Source organism: Anoplopoma fimbria, chromosome 6 (genome assembly GCF_027596085.1).
Source record: "Anoplopoma fimbria isolate UVic2021 breed Golden Eagle Sablefish chromosome 6, Afim_UVic_2022, whole genome shotgun sequence".
NCBI lineage: Eukaryota > Metazoa > Chordata > Actinopteri > Perciformes > Anoplopomatidae > Anoplopoma > Anoplopoma fimbria.
In genome coordinates, this window is record NC_072454.1 from 15,491,217 (window position 1) to 15,516,794 (window position 25,578).

The 25,578-nt window shown below is 39.9% G+C and overlaps 1 protein-coding gene across 1 annotated transcript in view; it reads left to right on the forward strand.

The window, feature by feature from the left end:
- The first annotated feature begins 18,029 nt into the window (after positions 1-18,029).
- The window catches only part of adgrb3 (adhesion G protein-coupled receptor B3), a 105,929-nt gene continuing 98,380 nt past the window's right edge, over positions 18,030-25,578 (forward strand). The window contains exon 1 of the mRNA XM_054599948.1: positions 18,030-18,783. Coding sequence (XP_054455923.1) covers positions 18,030-18,783 — 754 coding nt within the window. The remainder of the gene's footprint in view (positions 18,784-25,578) is intronic.

A 25,578-nucleotide genomic window follows, 5' to 3' on the forward strand; every position in this document is an offset into this window, starting at 1 on the left:
CGTTTTTATGTATCAACTGTTAGCATTTTCTAATAAATGATTAGTGAGTATTGAATGAAGGAATTACATAATTAAAGAGTATTCACATATGGTATTTTGTAAACAAAATATGAGTATGTACATAGGAACAAGAATAGCATTAGTAAGCTGTGGTTTATAATAATACAAAACCTTTAAATTTGGAGATAAATGCTATTATATGGATTTAAGTGAAAACAAAACTGTACAATTGTGTTTTAGATAAGAGCATCAATACTAAGCTATTGTAATGGTAACATTTTCATTCACATATAACAGCTTCATATGTATTTTACCAGGCACATATAGGCCAGATGCGAGTCAATCAAGTAAATATGTCCGAAAACAAGATGAAAAAAAAAAGAGTATAACTACAGTTAGTTAAACAAGAAACTGTCAAGAAAACTAATATAGTTATTTTAGGCATTAGAAAAAATAAGCTATGCTGGGGACAGCTTCCAGCGGCCACTTGTGGTCGTGTACCTTAAGGCACTCTGGCAATGGCATGAAGTTTGGCCATGGTTGTGGCCGCATGGCTAGCAGCCTTCTGTTGGAATCTAGGCTAAGCATAACGTATGCCTTCCATCACAATGAAGCTCTTGTCATTGGTTGATTTTTATCACTGTGTCATTATTGGCCAAGCTCAGATCCCATCACCTAAGAGTTTAACAGTCATAGAGAAAAATGTGGTTTGTTTACTTTGTGTAAACACAAAAGTAAAGTTATATTCAATCATACATACATCTTTATATTATTGATAATGATAATGTTGTTTTTCCTGTTTATATTCATCTCTATAAGAACATTTTGAGTTCTTACACCTGCACTTTTAAATGCTAAAAACAAACTGAATTGAAATTTATTTCATCACTGACATGCATGGAAAGGCTGACGTTGTAGGCCTACATCGTCACATATTATAATGTTTTCTTTTTTATAAGGCCAATGAGTCATTGGCATCATAGTTTGTAGTTTCCTATAAAATATTAATGTGTCTCTGTGAGTCTTTTAAGTCTAGCCAAGTTAACACTTGCCGCACACCTAAACCCCATATCAAACAGCAGCAGCTGCAGAGAAGCCCCAAGCCACCTCAGCTTAATCCAATTTGACTGGCCATCACTGTGGGCGATGCTGGATGGAACATTATGTGAGGTGGATAGAGCCTTTTACTCTGCATTAGTGGAGAGGGATTTATCAGTCCACTTTTGACTTTGCTGTGAAAAAATAAATTGGTCAAATTCTAACATTTATGCTGTGAAGTCCCATCAACAAGCCTTTTGAGTGATATAATTAATAATCTGGCATTCATCAGTATTTAGTGACAGGACTGGGTGTACATTGTGGGTCTATGTTGACAGTTGGCTCACCATATTTCCACACAACTATTCATTAATAACAAACAGAAATCGTTTAAGAAAGATTGCACATTATTGCAAATTATTTTATATTTTCACTCTCTGACCTTGAAATGTGAGATGCACAAGTTGGACAACCTTCATTACTGTTGCTTGGATGCTTCACAGCCTGCACATCATTTGGAAACTGGTGAATTGTCTGAGGATTCTGAGCTCCAGCGACAGAGAAGGTGCCGAAATAAGCTTTTAGCTAATCCATGCCAAACATATCAGACATCTGTCACTCGCAGCACTGGCCAGCCTTCTGCTTCGCAAGCTCATTTGGCACTTGAAACTAAAAAGATTCTGAAGACAATCTTCAGATTATGCTGCTATATATCTGTCTGTATACTTCCATGGTGCATGCGCTGAGGCTGTTTCCACTGCCAACACATCAGGGGCCCCCTGTGGTTTAAATGTCAGAAAGATGCTCATTCCAACCGACAGAGTTAACTTACAGTCTCAGCTCAGCAAGCGGGGGCCTCAAATGATGGGATGCACTATCAGGAGATAATGATGCTCACCTGAGCTGCAGCATTGTGAAAACAAACAAGATGTGAACAGACGCAGAAACACTGTGGCATTGTGATGACCTCAAAAAATAAAAATAAATTAGCACCGCAACATTTTCACGTGACAGAAAATTTGGCATGATCTTGCTTTATCTTTGACAACAAAAAAAGGAGGTACATTCCATTTATTTCCACACACTTCAACTAATTTTATATTCTGCCACATCCTTTTGCTATATCTCTGTTTCTCTCTCCCTCTCTCTCACAACAGATGGTGAGAGGGATTCATTCCTGGGTCAGATGCACACACAGAACAGGTGTACAGTAGTAACTCAATACACATCACTGCAGATTCACGGAAGAGTGTTTTTCACTAAAGATCTTGATTTGAAGAACAAAATTTTGCTTAATGGTATGTAATATTACCAGTACTTGACACGGTTGTGTAAGCACAGTAATGGTTGCTTCCTAACTGAGCTCTAATTATCAGAAATAGATGCAGTGTGATAATGGCTGCATTGCAGATTACTCTGTATGTGTAACTCTGGGCATTTTTCATTAATGTATTGCTTTGAACTGTGTTGGGATGGCAAAGAAAGAGAGATGTAAAGAGAGAGATAATATTAGACAGACAGCAGTGCAGTAAACCCAATGATATGTATCATGTTTCCATTACATCCAGACTGGTGATCTCAGCTCCTGAAGAAAGAAACAAACACAGAAAAAAAAGTGGACAGAGAAGTCATCTTTAAAAGCACCTTGGAATGAAACTTTGTTGACGGTTTAATTTAGAACTACATGTTAAGGAGGCCCCAGTATTTTTTCCCCCTCTACATTAAGTCCCCCCTATTTAGTTGGTTCAATTGGTTCTACTGAGCAAATTGTATTTCTTTATATCGTGAAATAGACACATAATCTTGGCCTAAATAGGGAGCTTGAAAGGCAGTGAGAGTCAGTGTGCCTAGGAAATATAAAACTGAAAAGCTTTGGCACCCTCTGCTGTTAAAGTGATTTCCAGATGGCAGCTATTTACACAGACCTGCTGTACTGATGCAGACATTGGCAGAGGGCAGGAGGAATGCAGAGCAGCCTGACTGAAAGGAAGATGAAAAATAGCTCCTTTGGGGAAATTTTAGGACACTATTATGCTCTAATTAACCTCCTATCAAGGTGGTTTTGTTCATTTTAAGGGAACTTGACTACTCTTGATTAATATGTGAGTGATTTGAATCTCTTATTAATCACAGGAATCTGAAAATCTCTATATAAAAGAGCAACTATTCGCAATACAAAAGAGTGAAAATGCTTATCTAGTCAGTTCAAAGTTTTTTATCTCATGGTGATGACCCCCAAAGGAGCACCAGACTAATTGTTGCTGTGTTGGTTGTTTCATATTCACCTCCAGGCAATACAGTAATGCAGCTTTTCTCATCCTCCCAGGGGTACCGCGCATTTGCTCAGCAGTGCTTTGGTGTAGAGTGCTCTGGTTATCCAGGATGAACTAAGACAAACATTAATTGGTGGCCCAGGATCCTCTGCTCTGTACCTGCTGTGAGCCCACACGCCGCTTTGGTGTGGCAACCTCATCATCCCTCCCATCCGAAATGTCCTCTGACAGGGCCAGCAGCACCGAGCTCCTGGTTATCATTTATCATCCCAGCAGATTGGCTCACGGAACACGCAGCAGACTGATGGGTCATCCTCATGCTGGGGACCTGGCTGGAGTGAAGCTGCGGCCAGTTGTCTGCATGATTGCGGAGCTGAGAAATGGGGAGGAGGGCTTGTCATTAAAGAGAGAGGAGGGACACATCCAATTCATCTCGCTTTTCATCGCTCTGCAGTATAAGTGCTTCAGACAGCTCGGATATCGTATTAGCGCACCTGCACAGGCCCCAAGAGGAAAGAATAGGGCTTGTTTGTGGTGTTCCTCACCAGCTCCCTCGGAGATGTGCACCAGAGATTACCCCATTAATATATCCCACTACTCACTGGGGTGGGCGGGGAAGCTTCCCTGCAATGCACATCTGTAGAATACCACAGGTGGCCTCCCCTCCACACAGGGAGGTACCCTGGTTGTGTCCTCAGGGCTCTCCAGCTCAGTTTAAAATATTCTGCGGGCTTTGTCAGCTGTGTTGACACATGCATACTCTTTGCAAGCCTTCAAATAACCTTTTACAATGTTCACATGCAATGACAGGCAATGTTCAGCCAATATTATTTTTGTCTCAAAACAACACTCTATTTCGTTTATTGTGAATGCCACGAGCTGATCAAAGAATGCCGGTTGACAGGTCATCATTAAGTCATAACCTGCCCCCAAACTTCTTTGTTATTCTTAAGATCTCTGGCAAAGCAATAAATACATACTTATGAGCGAGGAGTATTGTTCTGAAAAGGTCAGGCCTTAAACGATCAATGAACTGCTCCATCAACCGGGAGGTGACATTGTGGACTCATGGGGATATTTCTTGTCGCCTCAACAAGTTAATGAGCTTAATTTCATAGCAATGCTCAAGGGATTATCTCTCTCTCTCTCTCCGGATCGTCACCATGGATACGAACTCTTATTGTGTGTTAATGGGGCAGACATGGATGGTTTTTTTCTTTGATGACAAATTTAAGTATTGGCTAGCTTACATCTGTTTTCGAAGAAATATGGTTTTAGAAACAAGCCTAGGTTTCACTGTCCAACTTCATGGAGGTACTATAAACCTTTTCCTTAAATGCAAATTACTTTAGCATTACATTTTTTGGCATCAACATCTCAGCTGCCTGTTACTCGTCTCTTGGTTTGACTGATTTATAAAAAAACAATAATTTGAACAGCCATTGGCTTGTAAAAAATATTATAATAAGGGTTATGTTATTAAAGATGTCTAGATATTTTCTGAGCTCTAAATCTGTCAAAAATCACCCGCCGATGCTAAATGTACAGTATGTGCAAGTCCAACTAGTTCAAAAAAATGCTGGTGTGGGGAATTTTTGTCGTGTGATTTAAATGGACTGTCTGGTTGTGATGACAGAGGCACAGTTTACCATGACCACTCATGCTGTTGAAAGCAGCTCTCTGGGCAGATGTGATCAGTGGAGGCAGTGTCTCCCTCCAGCCCAGATTGACAAGCCAGACCAGACTCAGGAGATGGATATCACAAGGGACAGCTGAGCTGAAGGTAACCAGTGGTGCAGGCAGTTTTCAGCCAGCCTCATTACAGCAGGCAGGTTGATCCAGGCAATTGCTCCACAGACAAGGTTGACTACAATGCACTAATTGTGTAATGCAGTATAGAATGGCGATTATGAAGCAGTTGCCTGGTTATAGATGGGTTGTTTGTTTTTTACAGCTTTACCTGAGCAAAACACATGAATGGTTGATCTGTATAATAAGCAGCATGCTGTGACAGTATATAACAATGGCGTGTGAGGGGATATGTTGTTCAATGCACTTGCAAACCCAAATTCCTCTTTGTATGATTTCAGACAGGCTACATTAATCAGAAGTGAAACTATGAAAGAGCGAATGGGCAGTTTATTCAAACTGTGTACACTACAATTGTAATCACAATTAGTGTAATGAGGGTAACATCTTGTCAGCAATATTCTCATATACCGCCATCTTGTAACAGGGCATTGTTTGTTGCTTGTCGACTTCTTAACATAAAAGCATCAGATCAATTATCGCCAATGCTCGGCCTGTCTGCATTTCAGTATTCTCTCATGTGTCTCACTCACCATGGCAAGAGCATAATCTCCAGGCATTAATCTTTATTATTCAGCAGAGCCACTGCGGAATTCAAATCACCAACGATATACTCAAGGTCAAGTAAAAAAAGATGCAATTTTATACAGATTAATAAATCAAAGTGTATGCCCCCAATCATAATGCAAGTGGGACACTCAGTATTGATTGAGGTGTCCTTAGTTAGCGTAGTAAAACCATACTGAATACATATTTTACAACACATTCACAGACACAAAAAATGGTTCAATGGAAAGATGTTTGTTTTTCACTTGCTACTTTTTCCATGAATCTGATGATTAAGCATTCTGGGGCTGTGTTTTTTATCTACTGTGCTCTGGGAATGCAAACTGCCTAAGACAAGCAGTTGTCCCCAAATGTGCTGTGAGAGCAGACAGATCACTGGTCAATGATTGGACAATCACTTGATGTGCACAGAGCACAAGCCAATCCTGACAATCCTGACAATACACACCATGAAAATTAAAAGTTTCTCAAGATTAAACAGAAAAAATGTAAGGAAATGTATAACATATGTAAGAAAAAAGGGGGACATATTCTGTTCAAGCTCTTGTTGTACCCTTAAACAATTATTTTCCGACAGTTTTTCTGATTTGCAGCTTTCTGTATAGTGCAGCAGGAATGATTCTTAAAACCCTGAAAAGAATCAACATTTTTGCATCAGATTCCCTCATCTCGAAGTCAATGATTTTTTTATGGGTATTTGTTTAAATCACTGAAATAAGGTCTGTGGTTAACACAAGCTTAAGAGATTTTAGAATGTTTTGCTCTACAATATAAAATATTTTCTTCCAAGAATTTTGAAGCCTTCACAAATCTTTAAAAAGTCAGTTGCTAAAAAGTGGCTAAATGAGACCACAAAATGTCATAACGATGACTAGTCCACCCAAACAGCCTCGTTGTGTAAACTCGCGCTAATGCCACCGTAAGAAAACAATGTGTTTGTCAAACACATTGTCTTTATTCTAAAAGTATTTTCTCTTGTAAAGTTAAAATGAAAACATACTGTTCAAAAATACAATCTAAGCCAAGTAGCCAAATGGGGTTATGTTGAATAACAGCCTGCTCAACTATGCTGCTATTCTATTTACATGTCTTCTACATAGATTAACAACTGGTGACGGTGATGATGCCTCTGACATGAAGCTTTTGTCTTAATCTTTAAGAACAAACAAGTGTTTATTTAAAACTGCTTTTACAGGGTTCTTGTTTTAATAAGAGTCCAAGGGGAAACACTTAGAAGTCAACTACTCATGGAGCTATTGTTAGCTTAATTAGCTAGCTAGCGAGCGCTGATGAAACCACCTTGATAGGTCTTAAATTACATCAATCAGAAATAAATTAATACTTCATTACATTTATTTAACATAAAAAACTTTATCTTTAATAGAATCTTGAAGCAGGGGTGATTTTGTTATAATTTAAGTGTTTTATTTCAAATATAGTTATTTATAACATTCTATTATTTGAGGGTGGACCAGGCACAAGCAGGCAATGAGTTAAGAAGAGACAACCATTTCTGGCCCGCCCCTAACGCCAAGCTTAACACCATGTTTTAATCCTCTCGTGCATATCCACCCACGGGGATGTGGGCATTCATCCAGGTAAAGAACCTTGTACAAAAATGAAAGCATATCTGCAAGTGAAAATGAGTAAATGAGTTGTGGTTGTCCTGTCGACAGCAAATTGTTAGATGCGTGAAAAGTTTCTGATCAGTTCACTTGAGTGATTACAAAATAATTTCATTATCCATTGTCTGCCGGGGAGGCTAATTATTTTATCACAGAAATTTTAATTAGCTGTATCTCAGAGTTGTCCACGGAGCTACAAAAGCTACAGTAGATAGAACAAATACTGTATGTGAGGCTTTTCTTAGGAAGAACAAAGCTTCACAGAACAAAGATAAAATGGACTGTAAGGATGAATGAGGAAGCACTTCTTATGATTTTTTCAAAAAGTCCCTGTGTGACATTCTGCAACACATTTTGCATTAATAAGGGAATGCCAGTATTACAGAGGAGCCCATCTAACAAGGTAGTCAGTTGCATGGATGTTTGAGTTGTAAAAGACTCAGAATCTGATCCTACATACTGTGCGCTAACATCAGTCAAAAGATGAATGTGATGAAAGGATTGCACAAAAACAGGGAGATCATCAATAAATCCAACTGCGCCTGCTTCAGATCAGGTTGCATGATGCTAGAGATTGTTAAGTTATTATTTTACAGCAATGGAGCAGAAATCAGGGGTTAAAGGTGACAGAGATTGATTAATGGCTCATGATTGATTAGTGACACCTCAGCCTAAAGAAGACAATGGATTACCCTAACGGCAATGACAATATTATGGGGTTAACTCATAACCATCTCTATTATTAATGACTAAGCAGCTATTTTACAGGCATCTTCAAGATTGGCAGGTTTTTCCAACCCGCCCCCTCACTTCCTCACCGCACGATAAAATAAATTATAGACAGGAGAATGAAAACGTGGCAGGTGATTTGTCGGAAAGATAGTTTGTTATTGTGTGTATTCAGAAATGATAATTACCAAGGTGACCTATGATCTCCTTGATTAACAAGGACACAGCTCTCTATCGCTACTCCTGCGGGGTTATTTTCAGAGCCCTTTGTCAGCATGATTTTCCTGCCCTTTTTTACTGAACAAATCACTCAATACACCTATCAGCCATTCATATTTTCTACTTTATCCTTTATTTTTTTTAAACTGAGATCGCAATGATTTCTTCGAAATTTACTTGTTGTTATTTCAGCACCTGTAAGAAGGGAAGTAATGTTTGTTACACAATAATTGACATGTCTACAAAGACTGAGGTTCAAAAAAAAGTGCCAATTTGAAAAATAAAGCATTGATGGTGCAGGTTTAAATCAGTCATCCAACCTGCTGTTAAAGTTTTCAAGTCAGGAATGCTTGTTAATCCATAGTGTATGTGCAACAACTCATGGAATATTTACACAGCCAGAGAGGAGGGGGATGTGGGAGTCTAAGGCCTGGTGGTTGGAACCACTTTCAAAGGAAACGGATAAAGGCCCTGAGGATTCATGCAGTGCAGCATTGTCTCTGACAAAAAGAAGGAAAAAAAAATACTGGAACAATGCTAGGGAAAAATACCTTGATTTAAAATTCAGTTCTAAACAAAGGCACGGAAAAGGCAAATAGGAGTGTGAGTCGAATGTAAAGCAGAGCTGTATGCGCCAGTCTGGCATAGTTGCATAGTTTTGGTCACACATGCATGACAGGCCCCACTGTTTTTTCTTTTTCCCTGAATGATAAATTCCAGTTAGGGAAATTGTGTCTGCTGAAGCTCAGTGGTATCTTATCCCAATAAGGCTGCTCAGCAAGCATCTGCAAAGCTCACTAACAGGTTTCCTCACATTCAGTTTATACTCATAAATTCATTTTCCCAAGAATATTCTGAATTATGCCCAGTTTCTTTTCCATGTATTAAAAATGAAAGTGAAAATATTAATATTTATAGTGAGCCATATGGTAAACAAGTAACTCTGTGGCTGCGAGATTTGGTCTGGTTTGGTGGATGTCAGCATCGTTTATTTTAAAGGAGACGTCTAAAAAAGCGAATTCCTTTGAGTAGACAGCAGACTGGTATATTTAACATCAAAAAGACCTAGAAGGGGAGGTAATGAAAGATGCTGATCGAAAGCACACTTGTCATCATGGGGATTATACAATTCTGTTGATGTCTGATTGCCTTTTTTGTGACTGTTCGAGATAGCAGCCACTGCTGATACAACCGACTGCTCTTTAAAATTTCAATACAGTTCTAAAATGGGGAAAAAAGCCTTTTTCCTTTATTCACAATTATCCATATTATGATGTACATGATTCATCAATAAATTACAAAAACATCTTAAAGCGGCCCAGATCCCATAACTCCCTGTGTGAGTGATTACGGTATGTACATAAAAATGACAGCCTATGGCACCATTACAAACTCCTGAACCATTCCATTTTCCCCCAGCCTTCCCCCCAAAAAAAGTGGCAAATTATTATGTGTGTGCAAGGCTTGGTTTGCACCTCCAAACTCATTCATGATTGTGTCATGGTGGCTGGAGTGTGTTTATTCTAGAAGAACCGGGATTTGTGATTATTTGCATCCGGACAGCCTGCTTCTTCCAGAAATATGTCAAACCGCTGAAGCAAGACAAGATCAGTATTCCCTGTAAATGTGAGCCCTACATGCAAGCTTTAAAGGCTTTGCTTATTCAAATAATGAACACTGTGTGTGGGTGACTGCTTGCTCAACTGTGTACATAAAGTTATTCTACAATGATTAATTAAAGACAGCACCCACACTGCTGGAGCACACAGACGCATTTTAAGCCTCATCATCTTCACTCTACAGGCTACACGTTGTTGGCAAATTGTTAGCGATAAACATGTGTTAAAAAAACTATCTTTTGACTATCACTCACACGGGACACAGCTAAAGCATGTTGTAAAACCCCAGCCATCCACACAGATAGCCACAAGCAATGTGTGTTTATTTTATCCCTGCACAGTAGTAAACTATTTTGGTCAAGTTTAAGATTCATCAATGCTTTTAGCTCTTCTGCCTGACAACATGTAGCAGAAAGGGTTAAAACCAGCACAGTCCCTGCTTTTAAAAGATGAGATCATATTGCCCCTATGAAGCATTTTTACACCGTTGACTAACTGAATTTTAGATTTCACTGATTACTGCGAAGACACGGCAGGGTCAGAAGCACAGGTTCTTTTAGACTGGGAACACCATATGAGACAGACCTTGGCCTTATGTCTCTGAGAAGAGAAGTTAAAGACTGCTCCTACTGCAAAGTGCAGTATGTCAGTACAGCATACATTTCACCTCATTAATCAAGCAAGGTTATTCTAAGTTTAATGTTAAAGTGGGGTTTAAGTTGAAAGAGTATGGCTCAGCAAATGAGTAGTCCACAGAGTCTGTGAAAACATTTGAGATACATTTTCACCTTTAAATAATTAAGTGTTTTTAAAGTTACATTTTTCAAGGCAGTTAAATGTTTCACACAAATTCAAATTTGGATGAAAGTGGACCTCTGAAATCTTGATTTATTGATAAGTGACAAATGAATAAGCTACCCAGATGTGCAGATTTTAGAAATATCACAATGAAGAATATTATGTAATAATGGAATCTTTATACGGCACTTTGTTTTCTCAAGAGAGAGAATGTCTTACTCAATAGGACAATATATGCAAATATGTGAAGTGTTATTTACAGTGTTGCTGATGTTGGTAAAAAAAAGAAAAGAATAACAGCATTAATGTCTTTCCTCAGCATTGTAGTTGAGAAAACATTAGTTTATCTCATTATATTAGAATTCAAATCGGGTTGCTAGCAAAAATAAATGTGGTTAATAATGCATTGGAATTGACTAGCAAGGATCATGTGTGCTCAGGAGTCTCAATGCTCATACCCTTACACATGGGAAGTCATTTTGATACATTCATTGCATGTGCAGTATGTCTTCAAAGAGTCTCAACTATGCATCTTTCTGACAGACATTGATTATGTCATACAGTTAACACATTTCCCTTTGCACTCACTTGAAGTGTTTATGATTGCCATACAAGAAGAAGTGCAAGAACTGCCCTGAGCACTTAACCTCATCTTGACTGCAGCACTCTGCAATTTCTGCAACAGTTTTTAATTAAATATGAAGAAAAATGGGAAAACAGCCCTTGAAGGGATGCAGGGAAAGTGCCCTCACTTTAATTTGTTAATAGAGCTGTACATCATTAGTGTAATGATTGCATCGAACCATGAGACACGAGCCTGTATACACCGAAAGTGACATCCAGTTGACAACACGTGAAGAACATTACTGTAAGCGTGAATCCACAATGAAAATATTTAGGGAGCGTGTGAAAGGAGACAGACTCAAACTGTTTGTGGATAATACCACTCTCGGAGTATATCTAGACAGTTTCACAAGTTTCTTTGGCATTGCCATGTCTGTGAAAATTATTATGCACTTCTCGTCATGTAATCATGTTGGTCTAAAGAGTAGGAGATCTGAGAGCTCTTCCTGGGAGATTATATTTTTTTTTTAACATGAAACTGTGGGACAGAAGAAGATGGTTAGCAAGTTTGATGTTTACCATGTTAATTATCTCAGTTTAGCCTGTTAGCATGCTAACATTTGATAACCATAAACACAAAGAACAGCTGATGCTTATAGGTTTGTCCTTTTGAAATAACTTGATCATCAACCAAAGGATTGAACAAATTGATATTTTGACCACATGACGTTGCTCAATGAACGATCAGAGGATCACAAAAGTGATTAAAATTCATCCTAAGGACAAAGTCGATGCATCTACAAAATGTCATGGTAATCCATCAAATAGATGGCGACATTTCACTCAAAACATAAAATGTGAGCCTTGTGCTGTCGCGAGGGAAAAAGTCAAGGGATCACAAGAGTCAGTAGTATTTATCCTCTAAGGACCATCAATGTCTGCACAGCATCTGATGGCAATCCATCCAATAACCACGGAGATTGGCGGAATTAGTGACAGAAAACCAATCAACATTACCTTACCTACAGTCACGCTATTACGTGGAAAAAAAAAATTCGGTTGACACCTTTTAGCTCACAATATCCAATAAACCAAACCATCTACGTATATGATACTATGTACTATGGCAGGGAAGGGCAGATGCACCGCTTCTGCATTGCAATTTTCTGGAGAAAAAGTGGCAAAGAAGTTGTAAAGAGATGATTGACCATCAGACCATTTAAGAAATATATAACTCCTGTAATGACAAATGGTGCAATAACTTTTTCCACAACAGCACAGGAGGATACACAACAGAATTCAGCATTTTAAGAAAAACTTCTTTCAGACGTGCTCATTTGGGGGTTTACCAATAAGTCATCCAGCTGAGATTCCTACAGGGAGAGAAGCCCATTATCACTGCGCTCAGACAAATGTAACATATGGACTACCTGGTGGTGACTGAGTTGAGCTGAAAGTCTGAATACATTTCACCGGTGTCTGGAGAATTTACCCATTGTGTGTGTGTGTGTGTGTGTGTGTGTGTGTGTGTGTGTGTGTGTGTGTGTGTGTGTGTGTGTGTGTGTGTGTGTGTGTGTGTGTGTGTGTGTGTGTGTGTGTGTGTGTGTGTGTGTGTGTTTGCGTGAGTCTGCGCGCCTGCATGCACTGGTAGGTACAAAGAAAACCCATAATTTTTCTACGAGAGTGATGGTTCATATGTTATTAAAGCAGTCATGCTATAATGATTCATAATGGTTGGTTTGGAAAAATAGACTGATGTTTATTACATGATCAATCGACTGATGTTTATCGCATGGGATTTTGTAATGGACATGAACGCTGTAAAACAGCCATTATATCAAACAGACGAACTATTCAGCACTCACACACACACACTACACACACACACACACACACACACACACACACACACACACACACACACACACACACACACACACACACACACACACACACACACACACACACACACACACACACTCTCTCTCAAGCAAACACTCACACACACATGCATGAGCAGGCTCAGTCACACAAACAGGAGAAGGTGATAATAGGGCTATTCTTTATGCGAGGTCATGAATAATTCAAAATCCATGTGCTCAAACAGATTCTCGAGCTGACAGAATAATGTGGCAGATTCTGCAACTGCTATTGGATGAGAAATATCACAAATGTTTTAGAGATTCTAGGGGATGACTGATCTTTTGAGTGAGCTATAGTAAGCTCTAAACGAAGGCAATATCAAGATATTTCAGAAAATCCAAATGGCTTTTTTAATGTATGTATGTTCCTGAATATTTTGCCGCCATAGCCATTCGATCTGTTGTACACATAGCCATTTGACAGTCCTTTGGCTTGAACACAAGGCACAAGGCATTTATGTTGTTAATTTATTTATTTTTTAACCATTGCATGGAATAATACTTTTCTTCATTCATCAAATCTATGCACAATGATGCACACCATTCCATAGATCTGACCTCCTAGTCACATCATTATTTCTTATTCAAGACTACATGGAACCACAATAACTCATAATCGTCATCATTTCTTGTAGTTGCAAAAGAATCGTGCAGGGGGCCACTTGGACTCTAGAAAACGTCCTTGCAGGGGAAAGTGATGGCAGTGTTCCTGCAGCTTGAAAATTGGCCTCCACATGAATCAGTGGAGAGATACTTATTGTGTTTTCGTTGTTCAATAAGGCTTTGCATGAATTTCTTCCACCTCTTAGCTCACTGAGGCAAAAGCTCCCTTAACGCCAAAGTCTTCATTATGGCCGTGGAATGAGTGGCTGGCTCGAGGTCACCCCTGATGTTCCACTGGCTGCCTGGGGAAGACTGGAATTAGAAAGCTACAGCAGTCAGAGGCCACGGCAACCAACTGTGCTTAATAACTCCAATCTCCGTTAGAAGTTTGGCAACAGATTAACAACGTTGTAAACGCTGCTTGGGCCAGGATGTTGGGGATATAAACAAGTTCTTTCAGATTCTTGCACTGCTCTGGCTGGTTCTCTCTGTGCAGTTCTAGAGCATTCTTTGGAGAGGCTGGCTCACAAACACTTCACACTGAAACTTCCTGGAAATAAATAAACAAATTGGCTCTTCATGCAGCATCTGCTCAGATGGAACACATTCAGTCAAGGCCTGAAAAAGACGGCCAGGCTAATGAGAGTTAACTGCACAGCAAAAAATGATTAGAGCAGCTGACCCAACCCTACACAAAAATAAAGTAAAGGGAAGTGGATTAAAGAATTGCTTCCATCTGCACTGCCCAATATTATCTTTACCTTTTGAACATTCAAATAAATGTAGCAAACAAACTGGATTTTTTTTTTTTTTTTTTAAATATAAATGAAGATTGTAGGACTATAATAATTTATCAAATGCTTTATTTGCACCTGATAAAAAAAACCCAACAGCAACACAACCTTTACTCCATCTTGAATGGGAGGGCGATGTGATCAGCAGGGGGACTCAGATGACCGTGTAACTCCCCCTCCCCATGTCCATTATAGTCCCATTCATATTCCCTCCCGATTGAGACCATTGCAGAGCCATTGATGCCGCATTGTCAGTGTACAAGTGCTGCAGGCTGGAGTTTATATCGGATGTAATTGACTGTTGTTGATTGTTGAATCTCAGAAGGTCAGTAGCAATTGAAAGAAGGAGAAGAAAAAAATTCAAGCTGCAGATGCATTTAGGAGTACTTTATTCAATATAAAGGTCATGGATACATTTCATTCTTACCTAATCATTTAAGCATTCCCCCTGAGAGCACAAATAAGACGGTGGAGGAGGAAAGCGGCAGGTTTGAGGCTGCACCTGTAAGATGTCAAAACTACCTGGATTAACTTTTCCAAAGAGAGGACAAGTTGCCCAGTGAGCATTAGTTCTTCCAGCAGCGTGAAGGTGGCCAACGGGAGGGAACGTGAGCCCAGCTTCTCCACCACCGAGAAGTGAAGGAATCAGAACAACAGCGGCTGTCACCAATCAGGAGAGAAGAAAAATAAAATAAAAAATAAAGAATAAAAAAAAAAAGTCCATGAAATATTCCTGTTTTGGAGAACGTCGCAGCAGCAAAGCGCGTCGTTGTCTGAGCACAACTGAGAGGGTCCAGTTCAGTGGGGGGTGGGGGTGGGGTGGAGGGGAAACCCTTTTTGACTCGAATTAAGGGGAGGCATACATGAGAGGAGAGAAAAAAAAAAAAAAAAAAAAAAAGGAGGAGGAGGAGGATGAGGATGAGGAGGAGGAGGAGGAGGAGGGCAGGGAGGAAAGTGTCGGTGGTGCCAGACGCAGCGGCAGTGAGGAGCGTACGTACGTGCCTCATCTCCGCGGCTGAGTGTGTGACGTGATATTGCAGCCTGCACATCCTCGGAGCTTCGCTCGCACCATGCAAAGCGCGGCTGTTTCTCTCTCTGTTGTAACTCACTAGCCCCCCGAACATCTCACATCCTCCCACTACGGATCCTTTTTTTTTTTTTTTTTTTTTTTTTTTTGTCTCCCTTTTTTTTTTTCCAGAAGAGAGAGAGAGAGAGAGAGAGAGAGAGAGAGGGGGGGGGGGGTTTTTGCGCGTCTTGCTGGAGAGAAAAAAAAACCATATCGGCGGGAATAGAGACTTCAGTCTGCCGGATGAATGCATGGTTAAAAAAAAAAAAAAAAAAAAAACTGTAAGAATTGCCTCTCTTTTTTTTTTTTTTTTTTGCCATCACTCCAAGAATTTCTTTCTCTCTGTGTGTCTCTCGGTCTTTCTCCACCGTCTCTCTCTCTCCTCTCTCTCTCTCTCTCTCTCTCTCTGTGTCTCTCTCTCTCTCCCTCTCTCTCTCTCTCTCTCTCTCTGTGTCTCTGTGGCTGTCGTGTGTTGTTGCGCTTCGTTTTGATGGGAAAAACCCAGAAGAAGAAGAAGGAGTCGGGGGGGGATGTGAGCGGCCAGCCCGGAGTGTAACGCGTTTTATTTCCATCCATTGAACCATCTTGTTGCGCTGGACTTCTGCTGTCGGGAATGGGGAGTATCGATTCACTGGGAGGCTGCAGAATTTATTTATAAAGGATGCGGTCAAGTATGTTGGAAAAATAGCCGTAGCTTCCGCAGTGTAAGGTAAGATTATTGATATCATCATCATCATTATTATTATTAATATTTGGTTTTATTATTATTGCATGAAGCTACTGGAGCTCATTTTCATATGTCATTCCTCAGTTAAAGTTTAGCCCCCCCCCCCCCCTGTAATATGTGTGTCTATTCAACATGATGGCTCCAGAGCTTTCATCCGCTCACATTAGTCCAGGGTGCTTAACAGCTGATTCTTTTTTTTTTTTTTTTTTTTTTTAAGAGCCGATCTCACTCTAAAAGAGGTAAAAAAATCACTTTAACGCGTCGAACTGACAGTGCATGAGATGGAGCCCGTGTCTCTGTATTCAGATGTTCTCCAGAGACGGAATAGCTCTCAGAAGCTCCGGCAATAAAAACCAGCGTCTCTGGACGACCGAGTCCTCGTCTCCAGAATACTGATCCCCGTGCAGCCTTGGCCGTGAATCTTAGGGAAATCACATGGATTAATCGCGACTAAAAGCTTATTTCTCTACACGCTGCTGCTACAAGTCATTATGTAACTCATATGTTATCCTAATGTGGAAAGACGGGCAGTTTTTTTTATCATTTAAAAAAAAATAAAAAAATAAGTTAGAGACATATAAGTGCAAATGTATCAATTCACCGGGATCTATAGCCTACTTTGGCTTTCAACGCCCACACACACACACACACACACACACACACACACACACACACACACACACACACACACACACACACACAGGCGCGCACACATGCATACACAGTTTTAGACACACACACACACACACACACACACACACACACACACACACACACACACACACACGCACATTCTGCTGTGACACTGCTCACAGCTGCATTGCCTGTAGGATTAAAGCAATCAGGACATCGCATTGCATTCTCTCTCTCTTTCGCACGAGCGCACGCACGCAAACACACTTAGGCGCGCGTCACACACAGACACACACACACACACACACACACACACACACACACACACACACACACACACACACTGGCTCTTTATCAAATTGCATTGTCAAATATGTCAAGCCCTGCGTTTGGGAGACAGGCAGGTCGTGTAGTGGGACAGAGAGGAGGAGAGACGCCACGGTGAGCAGGCGGACGCAGAAACACACGTCCAGTCTGTGGATTTGTCTTCCCCACATTATCTGAGCGTCGTGTGAGGAAACAGGCTAAAATCACGAAGAACACAGCTTGACTTGAAAAAAAAACCAGATCCTGGTTACTGCGTAAAAAGGAGCAGAGGACTGCGCTGACTTTGGAGACCTCTCTCGCTGTTGGTCTTTTGATGTCAGATATTCTAAACAGCTGTATTTGCTTATCTACACTGATTGTGCCATACCAAGTACGACCCAATTAATAATATCTAAATGACTCACATTATTGCACCCCCCCCATAATAAAAATAAATAAAGAAATAAGGACCGAAGCGGCCACAAGGTGGCAATGTTCGCACAAAGTATAGTAATGACGGAGGCAGGATGGAGATGCAAAAGACATGTTGCTGAGGTTAACGTGGCCTCCCCCCCACCCCCATCTCCATGGTAGGCTGTGATAAGAAATGTGTGAAGCATATCAGTGGAGCTTGATAGATGATCTCTATCAAGGTATGATTGATGCGCTTGTCCTCTGCTTTAAAAAACCCTTTGTGTGACTCTCTCCATCTCTCCTTGCAGGCCAAATGACATAGGATGAAGGCTGTTCGAAACCTGTTGATTTATATATTTTCCACCTATCTTCTGGTTATGTTTGGATTAACTGGTGCCCAAGATTATTGGTGTTCGACTCTGGTCAAGGGGGTCATTTATGGATCGTATTCGGTGACTGAAATGTTTCCTAAGAACTATACAAACTGTACATGGACGCTGGAGAACCCAGACCCTACCAAATACAGCATCTACCTGAAGCTATACAAGCGAGACTTGGGCTGCTCTGAATATTCTTTGCTTGCTTACCAGTTTGATCATTATTCACACGAAAAGATCAATGAGTTGCTTAAAGTCAACGAGTCTATAGTGTACCTGTGCGATTCAAAGAATATTTATGTATTTTTGCTGTATGACAAGAATTTCGTTCAACTACGGAGAGTTTTTCCTTACGATTACAACGGATTGACGCCACAGAAGCTGGATGAGGAAGAGAAGTCTAATGTGGAGTTTTTGGTGTTGAACAAGGCGAGCCCCAGCCAGTTTGGGTGTCAAGTGCTTTGTACGTGGCTGGAGAACTGCCTGAAGTTAGAAAAAGGGACAGTGGAGACATGTGGGATCGTGTACACGAAATGCACATGTCCTCAGCATTTAGGCGATGGAGAATCAGAGAGCATGCTCATGCTCAACAACGTGGTTTTACCTTTAAATCCACAAACAGAGGGTTGCTTGTCACCCCAACTACAAGCCGGGCAGATCTGCAATCTGAGTGCGGAAGTGAAACGGCCTCCTAAAGAAGGTGAGTATCCTTTCATCGTTCTCCTTTATGCTGAAATAGATGTAGAGTTAATGGACTACTGTATGCATAGATACGATATAATCATGTCAAATGTGCACGTCAATCACTCCCTTCTCTGCCCTTATTGCATGTTTGAAGTGTGATGGCCCATGAAACAAAGAGCACACATAGATATATAGACTGCAGTTGGCTCAGAAATGTGTCAACTTCATGAACAAAGCTTCCAGAGGAGTTGGGTGTAGTAATGACCACAGCAGCACAAACCAAACCACCTACTGGGGGTCTTTCTTTTGGTTGGACTGAATTCAAAATGCATCATTGCTGTGAATTTAAAATGGCTGTTTTTTCTCTACACATCAGCACAGAGTTAAAATGGCTGCAAATCCAAAGACATTTTTTGTGTGGGTTATACATTTATGTCAGTTGTCATCCTTACAAAGACCAACAGTGGCCAATAAACGCATCCTACGTTTTCTTTATTGGCATTTCCGTCACATGGAACGAGGGATGCAGCAGCGTCAGTTTGGATCACACTGCTCATGCAATGCAATATTTAAAACTCATAGATAAGTTTAAAGAGTTTAGTGGTAAGTCAAAACTGTAGCAATTTACAAGTAAACATATTTATTGAAGAAAAGGGTTTTAGTATATTCATGGGGAGGCTACTCGTCCTGTGTTGCCATAGAGCAATGCAACATGTTGGAATTGAGCAATAGTTAAACATCTAGATGACAGCTTCCAGAAGAAAATGGTGTTATCAGTATGCAATTCACACATGTGCGCAAGTGCATCCGTCATACTACGATACATGCGCACACATTCACAAGTAGACAGCTCAATGAACCGTCAATAGTAAATGGTAATGATGAGGTCATAATGATTCTGTTCATTAGGGGCACAGGGTAGCAGGGGGAGTTTTTGTAGCTAATGCAATTGTGTAGCCTTTTGAATTACAAAGGGAGCCCTTCCTGACACATAGCTGCTTGCATTTTAACAGATAGCAGACAAAAACCCCAGAGGAATATGCAGCATACTTCGGAGGTGAGGTGCGTTTACCGTGAGACATAAAGGAGGGGCATTCATCACAGCACACTGAGCCCAAAATAATGAGTCAACCTTTACAATTTCTTTTTTTTTGTGGGGGTGGGGGGGTGGTGGATATAATGAAAGCAGGAATGTTATGGAGCTACTTTCCCTTGTGGCACTTATCAAAATAACAGTTGCTACAAAAGCACCCTGGAGAACAGGTGGCAGTTTTCTAATCAAGAAGAGCAGGTGAACAATGGATTGCAGTAGCTCAGCTGTTTGCTTGACTCCTGCTGAATGCTACATCCCATTTTGAAGCATGTTTCTGAAACACACTCATACAGGATCTTTTTTCTAGAAATATTATACCTCGATGCTACTACACGTAAGGTGTTTTTAATGCTTTTATAAGAGTTACTCACGCACATTTCCACATGATTTATTAAGTGGCTAGCCTCCATCAAGTCGGATGATGAACTCATTTGGAGTATCGTTCACCCACCCTTTTCACTAGAGCCCTTAAGCAATAATGCATACAGTTTCTGATTCAATCTACCATTACAACTCACCCTGCAGTCAAGTAACATCACAAAGTATGACTCAGCTATGTGTTTCTGCTAGATAATTTCATCATTTAGTGGATCTCATGTTCACATCACATTTTACTAGGAAGCATTATGCTTATTTCCACGGAAAATTCTCTGCTCCAAAATAACATTTGACATTTTTCTATCAGCATGTTAATAACGGCTTAAGAGCACAGCTTATTTTATTTTCCTCTCAGAAGATTTTCCACAAGCTTCTATTTATAGGGTCGGTTGATGGGAGGTTTGAATAAATCCGTTTTCATCTGGATAACGGGGAGATCACCACTGGGTTTAAAAGAGCACTGTGTCTCCTGTGGCATCAGAGTGACAGAGTGGGTGGTCCTGATGAAGAATAAAGCATTGCAAACAGTCGACAAGGGCTCCATTTGATAAAATCGCCTGTCTTTGATCTTCTCAGTTCCTGGTAGAGGACGGCTTCAGAGCACATCAAAGAAAAGCAGGACTGGAGGTTGTATACTCCAGCCGTGCCATTGAAACGCCCCTCCAGTGTTTCACACACTGAGGATAACAACATTTTAAAGGTTAAAGCTCTTAACTATTTAAGGTGATTATGCAGACAAAAGGACAGACCTCATTCCTTGATATTGTGACATTTTGAAAAACCACAGGGACAGAGTGAAATCCTGAACAGATGTACTACTCGTATGACTCATTTATGCAGTTATATTATTAGCACCTTCTCCCATTTCATGAATTAAAGTTGTAAAAGGAGGCAGCACAGTGGCGCAGTGACACTCACAATAAGACAGATTTGAGTCTTTGTTATCTTTTTTCTTTGCGCTCTGTATTTGCGTGGGTTTCCTCCAACACACGTAAGTCAAGTGGGCTGACGACTCTGGCAGAGGTGAATGAGTGACTGTCTGTGTGAGCTCTAGGGGGATGAATCATTGGGTATTTCATGATTTAGATTCTTGGGATCCCTATTTCTGATTCAAAATCAATTCTTGATAAAAAAAACTGAAGGAAATATTTCTTACAGTTTTAGCATTTAAAGATACAGTTTCTGATATGTTCCCAAATCCCACAATGTCAGAAGATGGAGGTTTTATCAATCTTCAGATTATAATAATTTTGAGGAATTTTACTAAATGTTATGTGAGAGGAGCTCTAATAAAACAAAATTTTTTTGGAAGTCATAACTTTATTCAGAATCATAGAAGATAAGAATCAAGATTCTTACATTAATCAATTTTTTCCCAAGTTTTTTAATTAGCTCTATGATGCCCTAGTGCCGTGTCCTGGATGCTCTTGCTTGTGTGCATCTGATTTTATTAAAAAATTTAATTAAAACGTCCTTGGTGCATTTTTTTTGAAAAGATGAATTAAGAGGCATTCAGTCATCAGAAAGAAACCACTGCGAGACATTTAAGAGTTCTCACCCAGATAGCTTCCCTTCCCTGTCCAATGCTGTGCATATACAGGTGTTAACATGTATGTATTAAAATCCTCAATTTACAATGCACCGTTCAAATCATCCACAAATTGCACTTGGCTCCGGGAAATAAACAACATCATGAGGCATTGTCTTGTTTTGTGGACCAGCCTACTACTCTGCTCTTGGCTAAATCTTTGTCTCAGTCTTTGTTTGGTTTGGTTGGAACTTGCCAGTTTTCACGGATCCGGGTCAAAGACTCTCATTGTTTGAGAGAAATGTGCTGTGTTGCATATCCTCTAAGGTGTTCACTGGTAATGAAGCCTTTAACAGTGACCTTCATGTCCACATTCCTCACAATTATATTACATATTTCCAGTACACCTTTCTGTCCAGTACACCTTATTGTCACTGAAAAGCCAATTTTTCAAATTATTTTAAAATGGAAGGGGCAATCTTTTATCATCAAAATATTATTTAGATTTTGTCAGATATTACAGTTCATGTAACTGTGCCCATCTATGCCCCCACTTCCCATTTCTGGGTTGTCATTGACCTATAGTGGAAAAAGATGATAAATGTGACAGTGACAGCAAGATGTTTTCTGGAGATAAGGGTTCATAATTTGTTTCAAACCCGATTACGCTACAAAGAACTGAATCTCATATGTGTGTAAAATATTCAAATAAATATTTCATGAGTTGGCAAAGTGGGCCTCTAAACTCATTGTTAGTACAAGAAGTAGGTTAGAAATGACTACGACAACACAGATTTGAGTCCTGATCCTCTGTTTGGTTTGAAAATTGCTCTTTTGAAAACTGATTTGGCTCTTACATGCAATATGTATAAAATATTTTTTATTGGACAAGGGTGATTTAAGTCAACCACCACAACACTGACAAGAGGGAAAGGAGCTAATGTCATTACGGCAAATACCAAAGGTTTTCATATTATCTATCATATCCACCACAAGACTAAGTACGGATGCACATTTGTGCAGTTACCAGTTGCAGATGCTTATTTGATCATTGCCGTTTCAGACGACACGGAACATGTGCCATGTGGAAAATGGCAATAGGATTTTATTGGCAAATGAAATGTGTGTGAAGCGTTCTAATGCACTGTCACCCGCCAAAGTCCTGAGCACTGCAGCAGCTCAGCCTAGCTGCCTCACATAGTGAGGCCTTTTATTCACTTTGGATCTCAGTCAAGTCACTCAGTAGTCACACTGCATTATGCTCACCCCCATTGTTCAGTACACTTGGAGGCCATTTTAGTTCCAATTCAGTGAAGGAGAAGGCTCAGCTCAACAGCACAGAATCTGTTTAATCTTAGACATGCATTATTTGTCTTTAGCTAGAATAAATATCTTGAATATACCATGTTCCGATGCCCCCTGGGCTAGATGATTCCACCTTTTAGCCTACTGTTAAATATCGTTCTCACGGTCTGCTCTTGGATTTTAAGATACAGAATTTTCTTCCTGGTTTTGTAGCTATTTCATCTGTATTCATTCTTCTGTATTCAACCTCCCGAGGCAGCTGTGTTGAGATGGAAATGCTAAAGAAAGTTATTAAGGAATGAAAGGTCAAAGCAAAAGCATGATAGACTTAAGGACTCTAGGAAATTAGCATGAGGGCCAGCGATTGTCTTTGGCCAAAAAACTGCCTATTAATGTTTTGCCTTTAAAAAGGAAAAAGAGGACAGTGCAGCGCGTTGAATGATTACGTTTTAAGCCGTAATCAATAACACAGCTTTGGGTCGAATCCAGTCAGTTTTGTGAAACATACATAAAACTACTAAAATGAGGTCAAACTTTACACCATGATCTGCAAGTCTGTGATTCTTAGGAATAGATAATGGAGTCTGGAAGTGAGTTAGCAGTTCTTTTCTGTGCATGGCTCAAAAACATACATATATGAACTGTATATTCTTCAAATGGCCCAAGTCGCTGTTTCTGGGAATAAAAATTCATGAGGCTCTGAGGTGACACCTAAGTCATTTTACAGAGCAATATAAAACCCCCAAAACTGTTGCCATGTTTAAAGTTCTGCTTAAATCACTAACACTGTCACAGATGGATGCAAATGGGCTCTTTGGAACCACAAAAGTCTACGTTTTCCTAACCATTACAAATTTATGATACAATAAAGTATAGGGTCCACCACATGAGGCTTGGCATGGTTTTTATTTTGCATGGCAAGTTAAAGTATTAAAAAGACAAAAAACAGCAGTTGTACAGTTATGTATAATAGAAAGAAGCACTTTATGATAATTGCTTTACTAAAGGCCCTGAAAACCTATTTTCTTAAATTGCCAATTACAACAAGAGATGGGATCCAACATGAACAATAAAATGATCTGCCGAATTTCAATTCATTTTGGGCTCAGTATGAAAAAAATGGTGGTGTTATGTGTTTTGGTGAACCAATAACAGTTAAGCAACATTTAAATAAAATTCGGATGATTGGGAGGTCTTTTACGGATGTTGCCTGACTGTAAATCATATCCGATCAATCCACAGCAGGTTTTAAATAGCAAACAATATAATGTACAGTTTAGCAAAGGACAGATGACTAAAACATAAGAATGGACATAGACACGGTGATGCCACCCATTGGTCTGTGTACTGCCTTTTTGCTGCCTCAAGTTCAGTAGTTTGGCTGTTGCCATCTTGTTTTTTTGAGACCAGAAGTGACACAAGAGGGTGGAGCTAAGCCACAACCGAATGCTGTATGCTGTTTCTATATTGCTGTATTAATGAATGAATGAATGTATTAATGAAGACTTCAATCTAGCGAGTCAGACCAAAAACTAATGTTTACAATGTTTACCGAGGTAATAAATCAAGTGAGATTAAGGGTCACTTATTTACAATCAGATTCCTTTTTTCGACCAGAAACAATGCAAGTTTAAGGACCTTCTGCATAAGCCTCCTGGCCTAAAATTGAAAATAATTCATGCATTTTGTTCAATTTCAGTTGTAAAGCATACTTTTCGGTGCCTGTTAACTATTGTTAATCATCAATCCTGACTATTTTGAAATGTTTCTTATTTCTAACTATAGCTACTGTACATCTGATGTTCATGGTAGGACCAGCCTTGGTGCTAACAATGATAACCTGGCTGTGGGGTGGATGCAGATCAGCTATGAACACAGTGATTCATTTGACATGGATTTGTGATCTTTGTCTGGAGGCCCTGTTTCAGCAGCATGGCAATTGGAAGTTAGAGTGATAAATCTCCACTATACCCAGACTGTGTAATGCAAACTGCCTCAGAGTAAATTAAAGTCTTGTGTTGCCACAGCTGAACTGCTCACAGGATGCCTGGTAGAAAACCTGAAATACAATTTAAAAAAGTGTGGAGATGATTTATGTTTTTCATACATCTAGAAAGCATTACACAGTTAGATTATTGGTGGCTATTTACCAAAAATGACTACATGATTACATTTTAACTTAAAATGTCCCTAAAATGACGGAACCCATGGGTCATCTTTTCTGGTATTGTCCCGAGCTTGAGAGTTTCTAGGATGACATTTTTCATTTGTTCAGCGACATACACAGCCGACAGCTCATCCCTGACTAGTCTCCCATAGCCAGACCTATCTCCACAACGCTGTGTCAGCGCTAGAAAAAGGTCTGGCTCCACACATTATCATTCGGGTAGAGGGGAAAAGACGCTCTGGCTTGTTTATATTTCTTTAAACCAATCACAATCGCTGTGCTAAGCACAGGATGCGATGAAGGTGACCTTTCAAAATAGATATCTTGCTTTATATAGTGG